Source organism: Gobio gobio (genome assembly GCF_949357685.1).
Source record: "Gobio gobio genome assembly, chromosome: 12".
Lineage (NCBI taxonomy): Eukaryota > Metazoa > Chordata > Actinopteri > Cypriniformes > Gobionidae > Gobio > Gobio gobio.
The window spans coordinates 46,308,421-46,316,445 of NC_137105.1; the positions used below are offsets into that span (position 1 = coordinate 46,308,421).

Consider the following 8,025-nt stretch of genomic DNA (forward strand, 5'->3'; position numbering starts at 1 on the left):
ACCTTTCCAGTCGCCTGAATAGGGGACTGAGAGAAGTGGTTGAAGGCTTGGCCGCCATTCACTAAATTGAGACTCACTGAGAAACCTGTGAGAGCTGGGCTCGAACCGGCAACCCTGTGTGAAGTACACCGTAACAGTAGAGGGCGTGGCTATGACGTAAGTCGCGCTCTTGACGGTGTTTTCAGTGTGTGTGGCGTGCGTGTTTCATAACAGGCTCGTTTACTACACTGTTGAACCTCTCCAGTCGCCTGAATAGGGGACTGAGAGAAGTGATAGAGTGAAAAAGACGCAGGGCTTGGCCGCCATTCACAACGCCATTATGCGCTAGACAGCGAGGCAGCAATGACGTAAGTCGCGCTCTAGATAGTGAGCGCGCTGGGAGAGAGAGAGGGGCGCACGCGCTGCCGCTGAGGAAGCGCGAGCTGCAGTGACAACAGCCTGTAGCGTAAGGCGCGCTCTCAATATCTCCAGCAGTCTGAGAGAAAGTAATGCGGGAAGCTCCGGCATTAGTTGCTCGTCCACTCTGGCTTTCTCTGTCCGCGCGCTTCTTAGCGCGGCCCGAGTGAGAGAAGAGGAAGAGCGAGACATTGGTAATAGTGCGGATTCGTCTTCCTCATTGCCGCCGAATGAGACCAAGCCCTCGGCGTCGAGCGGAGGGAGCAGGTCCGATCGAGGGAACGTCACAGGGGAAACGTCTCTCTGAGGTGAAGACGAGTCACGCGGGCACTGGGCCGACGTGAACTCGCTAGCCTCGGTATACTCAGCCCTCTGGCTCCGCCGTTCTTTCCCGCCGAGGCTCGGGCGGAAAGGGGAATGGGAGAGCGCGAGGGCCGGGGTCGCGCTCTGAAAAGAGCGCTATCCGCGAACGGAGGGAGGAAATGGGCATACCCTCGCAGTGAGAGGGCAGCCGGACCCGGCGAGAGCAGCGTCCGCGTGGGCCTTGCCCAGACAGATCACGCACCCTTCGTGGTTATCCTCCTAGTGCAGGTAAGTACTGCACACAAGTGATATGTTTTTCTCAGTATTGTACAAAAAGGATACACCGTAGTGTTTCACCAAAGAGCGCAGGGGAAAGGCGTGACAGCTCGCGGGATCGCTGGCGATTTGAGCGCGCTGAAAAATACAGCAGTCCGCTGACTCTCGCAGGACGTCCGGGCTGGTAGTTCGCTATTCCGCTGCAGGCTCGTCAATTCACGGTGAAGGTGGTGTAGTTCGAGTTTATCAGTGAGGACCGTAGATCGTCGCTGAAGGAGATTAATCTGACGTTTTTGACAGTTACAGCGTATTTTATATGCCCCTTTCGCGGGCTCTTGCGCTCAGCTTCGCGGGCTTTGTGCCCATTGGTTCGCTCAGATTACGCTGTTCTGCCATTGGTTCATGCAGTTCCCACTGGCCAGCCAATAGCGTGCGAGATGTCTCGACACTGTTTTGACTGGGCAGTAGCACTGCGTGATTTTACAATTACTTCAGTATATTCGAGAGTAGGAGAACCTACCCATGGCGTCTTAAGACGCAGTACGAACTGACCGTTCGAAAGGGAACAGCGCGTTCCCGATCACAAAACTCTCCCCTCAACTGTGAATAAATCACAATCTGAATGCACAAGTTTTAGGTTTTATCACTGAGGTGGCGTTCACAATCTGACCAGTTATTAGGCTTGTTTGAGATGCGCCGCGCCTCGCCTCGCCTGCAGTTCAGCCGAGACTAGGCGGCTGCAGTGAGGGGAGGAGTGAAAAAAGTGCAGGCAAGCCGGACAGTTCTCTCTTCTCATAGTGGATCCGACACCTGCGAGATCAAAGGCGGATATCGCGGGATTCACACTCGTGCGCTTTGTTGTTGATAAACTGGATGTAATTTAAGTTCTGTTACTTTTATATGAAAATAAATATGATGAACAAGACACCCAAAGTTTTTGTTATTTATTTCCATTCGAAAGACGTGTTTATCAATCATTTTTACTTTAATTACGCCTACATACATGTTTTTATATATATATAGGCCTATATATTTATAAATATGACAACAATCACATAACCCACAGAGAGATCGCCTTTTTTAGAGAGTTTGGGAATATTCACACCTAAAAACATGATATCAGAGTTTTAAAATCAAACATTTTTAAAAAGAACCATACATCACGGTTGTTTAAACCAATAAGCAAAGCTGTGTCGTCAGCAAGTCGTTTCCCATCATGCTTTTGCTCAGCGCAGTCTGTTAAGAGCAGCTGCGCTCGACTGCAGAATCCGACACATCCGCCTTTCGCTCGCGAGAGTTTTTTGACATACGTCTGCATGACATCAGAGCAAGGCGGACCGCCCTCGGACACTTTTCTAACCGGAATGCATCTCGCGCTGATCACCGGTGATCGGTTCTTCGCAGATTTCGCTCATCTCAAACAAGCCTATTGAGTAGTAGTGGATTTAGACTTTAAAACTTGTATTATACAGTTAAGAACACATTAGAATGGTGAACGCTTGCTGTGTTATGAACTGCCATAGCCGCTCTTACAACCTGCGTGGACAACGTATCTCAAATCACGCGTTTACCAGCTTGGAAATAACAAAAGTAAGTGAAAGTAATGCTGCCTTCACGTGCTATCGGAAATTTGACAATTCCCACTTTTAAAGTCGTGATTACGAGCTCATCCCATTCATATTTCGAAGGTGTAGTGCGTTCACGTGCAATTTTTACCTAGGAAACTCTATTTACGATAATTCCGAGAGCACGTGAAGGCAGCATAACACTCGGAAATAAACAACTTAGCCAAAATGTGTCTTTATAATTTGTATTTATAACAGATATATTACAGATTAATATTTTCTGAACCGCTTGAATGTGCTCACACCATAAATAATGCATGAAACGCGTCTGGAAATGCATCATTGTTCAGCTTCTCTCAGTAGAAGGAAATATTGTACTTGTTCCATTTAAGTCCAGTAAAACTTTTTAGTACTGTAGGCTAAATCGCTTTCAAATACAAATAATTTCAAAGCTGCATTACGAGCCATAATCTGTTATCCTTTAATGCTTTAACGTTAAGGAATTAGGGCGATATGATATAGGCTATGTTGATTGAATAAATTATCCACTGGCTGAGATCAAGCTATAAGTATACTTATTATTTTATATATCAGATACAGACTTTTTAGTTAGGCTATTAAAAAATAAACTGCAAAAGACAAACCAATGTGTGGTGCGATAGAAGGCGGCCGTCTGATTTCTGATCGTATGAAACGTGATGAATATGTGCAGTGTCCTGGCCGCACGACTGAGCGCTCATGTACGTAAGAGATTCAAATATTAGTCAATTTATTATAATTGAGTGCAAGCAAGAGTTCTTAAAAAGCATTAAAGTAAATACAGTCGTTTTTTCCTCAGGTGATTCGCATTTGTTATCATTGTACGCTCCTGAGCGTGTCCTAAAACAGGGGTTTTCAAACTGGGGTCCGGGGACCCCCAGGGGTCCTCCAAAAGGTTCTAATGGGTCCCCAGAAAATTTCAGAGATGAATGCAGCAAAAATAGATAAAGTCTACCAAACATTCGAACGGTTTCATTTCTAAATGTTTCTGTCCTTTCTTGCCATATACATACTTTCCAGAATTGTATATGTTTGCTTTGTATCTTTCTAGTGAGTTTTTCTCACTATAGTGCCCTTTATCTTGCTCACTGGGGTTGTAAGGCAGTATTCTTAATGCAGTACGTAAACTGATTACTTATATTGTGAAAGTTGCTCATACAAATATTTTTTAATTGAAAATGTTCTTCAGGTTTACATCCAACATTAAGTATAGCCAATTTAAGTTAGGAAACAATATGTTGTATTTATAATGTCACACTTACTATTTATCTAACCGTTTAAATGTTTTTTCATACATAAAAAAATAAATAGCTGGATTTTAGGAAGGGGGTCCCTCATAAAAGGTTCATCATATTTGGGGGTCCTTGGCATCATAAAGTTTGAAAACCCCTGTCCTAAAACATGGCGGCGACTACCCATAATGCAATGCGCAATGACGTAGTTTCCCAGACTCTATAGTTTTAAACTTGAACAGAGTTCCCGCCTTCAAGGAAGTTAACGCTTGTCAATGGAGAGTGGCCAGACTCAAACCCAGGCTAGAGGAGAACAACAACAGGCAACAGCAAACGTTAAAGGACATTATTGTAAGTGTTTTTGTTTTGACATGTGTTCATTATATATCTACATTATTTGTTATCATGTGTAGGAACCGTGAGATTTTAGCTAGTAACAGTGTAGAATAAGCAATGTTGTGGTTAGCTTAACATGCTACATGTACCTGTAGGTATACCTTTGATGAACATGAAACATGTGCAACTTATTATAATTTGTTATGAAAGCCACAAATATCCTTTAACTCTTTGGATCATTATGATATGAAAATATGAGTTTTTGACTTGATTTGTATAGCACATTTCAAAAAGCCATAAAACATAAACTCAACATTAAAAAGACAATATAAGAAGACATTTAAAAACACTTTAAAATAGTTCAATAGAAAATAAAAACATGATAAAACAGGAGAGTAAAAGTTACAGTGCAGTGTAAGAAATCTATCATTATTCCTTTCCAGTTAATAAAAGGCATCTGCAAACAGTAAAGTCTTTAACCTTGATTTAAAAGAATTAAGAGTTGCCGCAGAACTGCAGTTTTCTGTGAGTTTGCTCCAGATATATCGTGCCTAAAAACTGAATTCTGCTTCTCCATGTTTAATTTTGACTCTGGGTACAGAAAGCAGACCTGATGGTTCATAATGCAGCAGAAGATCAGAAATTGACTTTGGCCTAAACCATTCAATGCTTTAAAAACCAGCAGAAGTATTTTGACATCAATTCTTTGACTGACAGGAAGCCAGCGTAAAAACCTCAGAACTGGAGTGATGTGATCCACTTTCTTGGATTTAAAGACACTAGGTTGATTGACATTGTCCAGCAACCCGTCAACAAAGCACAACAATGAATATACAGAACAGAACACTTACATGCACAGCACACACAAAGGAATAAAATCAGCTTTCCCAATTGTCTATCTCGTAATGCAACTTGGTGGCTACAACATGTTTTGAAACCAAAAATGAAAATCCTGTCATCATTTACTCACCCTCAAGTTGTTTCTTTCGTCTGTTGAACACAACAGAAGATATTTTGATGAATTTGGGTAATCAAACGGGGAATTGAATGAATTATGAATGATGAATTATGGGCCCCGTTGACTTCCATCGTATTTATTTTCCTACTATGAAAGTCAATGGCTATCAAATGTCTGGTTACCAACATTTTTCAAAATATATATTTTTTGTGTTTGTTCAACCGAAGAAAGAAAGCCACACAGGTTTGGAAAAACTTGAGGGTGAGTAAATGATCTCTTTAAACATGTCACATACATGTATCTTAACTCTATCTCTCCCAGCTCTAGTGGGCATCCAAGCAAAAGAGAATGACTTCGTCACAATTACTGTAAATCAAGTAAAACATGATGTCAACAATGCTTTTCTCGTGCAATTTGTTTTTTCTTATTTGGCAGATGCCGTGATGACCGACTTCCCAGCGGAACTAATGCAACTGGGGGCCATTTTAAACAATGGAAATAAAGCCAACATTTAACCATGATGTTTTATACACCAACAAAAGGGTCAACCTTTTTTTTAAACTTGAAAGTTAACTTTAAACTTTTTATTTTGTCATTCTTTATATTTTTATTATGTTGTTAATGTTCCATATTTTTTATCCTCATTTTTATATTTATTTTATTTTTAACATTTTATTTTGTCATTTTTATGTTTTAATCTTTTTGTATTATCTTTAGTTGTCTATGTTGGTAATGTTCTTTTTCTAAATAAAACTTTATATTTGTTTGGATGGATTGTTATTTATGAGAACCTGTTATATTTGAGTGAAAAGAATCCTTTAGCCATCATTTTGTCTATTAGATGTATATTTACTAGTAGTCATTTGTTAGCCGTCTAATCGATGATTATCTATTCTTGGGCTATGATTAGACGTCTAATAGATTTACACTGACAGCCTAAATCTAGCCTTGTTTTAGCCTAGACGTCTGGGCTGTTTTGACGTCTGTTAGATGTCTTTTGGATGCAAAATTGCTTGCTGGGTTGAGGCTCTCGAGGCGGTGTAAGTTCGTGTGTTTGGTGTGAAGGTTGATGAGTTGATACACTGACTGTCTGGATGTGTGGTTTCTCTGTTCAGAGGAGAATAACTGTCAATGATAATATAACAATGCAAACAGCATTTCTTCCTTTTAAATGTTTAGATTCTTCATAATCAAAATGAATGATGATCAAAGTAACAGCATCAACACAGAACAAAACTACCTTCAACCTGAAGTCTGTAGAAGACATGTTGAGATGAGACAGAACACGCATAGAATCCTCCATGATCTGCGGTCAGTGCTGATATGTGTAGAGAGAGATTTCCTGGAGTTGTTTGATTTAACAGTTTGACTCTGTTCTTGTGGCGCTCACTCTTTTCCTTTGGGTAAATTTCCTCATTAGTGTTCAGATAATACTCCCATCGTATCTGTTCAGGTTTAGCCTGTAGTTCAGTGCAGGAGCAGGGCAGAACCACAGACTCTCCTGAATATCCAGTCACATCAGTCCATGACTCTCTGTTCTGAGCCAAATTACAGCCTAAAGAAATATTAAAAAGCCATGAATGACCCGCATTGTATAAGCACAAGTGAAACTCAAAGGTCAATGGATGATAAATTTAAAGTATGTCACTGGTTCTTTATTTTTTTTATTCTCTGAATAATAATTTTGTTTTAAAAAAGAAGCATTCACTCACCCTTAACTATTAACTGAATGTATGTGTGTTGTTCAGTCTTACACATATAGTACCCCTGATCTTCCTCTCTGATGTCAGAAATGAGAAGAGACAGATTGTTTGGAGAACCTTCATTAAACAGCTCACGTCTGCCGCTGAACTTCTCATCCTCAAATACTTGAATCCATTGGTTTCTGCGGTTAAACAGCCAGGTGAATGTGTCGACTGTCTGAGGGTCAGCACAGGAGCAGGGCAGCAGCACTGAACCACCTGTGTACGCTGTTATTACTGGCGTCTGATGCACATCTGTAAGAATACAGCCTGAGAACAAGAGAGTTTGTTAATAACAAACGCTTTACTGGAATATATAATAATCAGATGAAAACTGAGAAGAGCCTTCAGGTTTCTGTTAATGAGCAGGACTTTATTGAGCTTATTAGATCTCTAAGTAATTATATTTCTGTTCTTTAAAGGTTGATATTTGTTGATATTAAGATACCATACATAATTTACATTGTTGATACTGGATGTATGGCATTTTAATATCAATAACAATTTCTATCAGAAACTTGTAGTTCAATGCAATGTAAATGATGTAAATGTAATTTTAACATAATTTTGAAAATTTTGTGAGGACCATCAACTTTTAATGACCATAGAAAGACAATGTTTCTCAAATCTCATCAGAAGTTTTTTATTATTATTTGTATCCACAAATACAATGTTTAGTTTCTGTATGCAATACTTCACTATTTAAAGAAAAAAGCTGCCTTCCTGATTTATTATAAAACAACCAAACTGTCCATTTCATCCTTTAGGAACTCAAAGATCATTTCAGTTTGAATGTCTCTACAATACAGATTAACTCAACGCTCTGCAGGTGTGAACAGACACACAGACACTACAAAATACAATGTTCTTAAAAGAGGATTTATTATGCTTTATTTTTTTTAAAACTGAACTTTAACCACTTCACACTGATCTCACACCAATTCCTCCTAAATTAAAATAAATAAATACTAATACAATTTTACTTACCAGTGCTACAATGAATCATAAAGAAGAAAAGATATAAATGGTCCCTCATGACTGATTCTCACTCACTAATGGCACGACTCTATTTTAGCTCCTGTTAACACTTCCAGCAGAAACCCCAACTTCCTGTTTTATATTCTGTAAAAAGCCTGAACGAAGCTGCATGAGAAAACAGAAGAAGAGCACAGATCAGC

At 39.9% G+C, this 8,025-nt stretch overlaps 1 protein-coding gene across 1 annotated transcript; it reads right to left on the reverse strand.

The window, feature by feature from the left end:
• Nucleotides 1-4,482: 4,482 nt before the first annotated feature.
• Nucleotides 4,483-8,025, reverse strand: LOC307134551 (junctional adhesion molecule-like). Its single transcript, XM_079830361.1, has 4 exons — nt 7,835-8,025; nt 6,818-7,117; nt 6,346-6,660; nt 4,483-6,212 (listed from the first exon to the last, which is right to left on the reverse strand). The coding sequence occupies exons 1-4, from the start codon at nt 7,881-7,883 to the stop codon at nt 6,064-6,066; spliced, it is 813 nt and encodes a 270-aa protein (XP_079686487.1). The 5' UTR covers nt 7,884-8,025; the 3' UTR covers nt 4,483-6,063.

Bases quoted from the DNA above. Each gene is read 5' to 3' on its own strand.
- LOC307134551 (XM_079830361.1), bottom strand. From the start codon at position 7,883: ATGAGGGACCATTTATATCTTTTCTTCTTTATGATTCATTGTAGCACT. The intron at 7,118-7,834 runs GTAAGTAAAATT...TCTTGTTCTCAG, and splicing joins TATGATTCATTGTAGCACTG to GCTGTATTCTTACAGATGTG. The intron at 6,661-6,817 runs GTGAGTGAATGC...ATATTTCTTTAG, and splicing joins CATTCAGTTAATAGTTAAGG to GCTGTAATTTGGCTCAGAAC.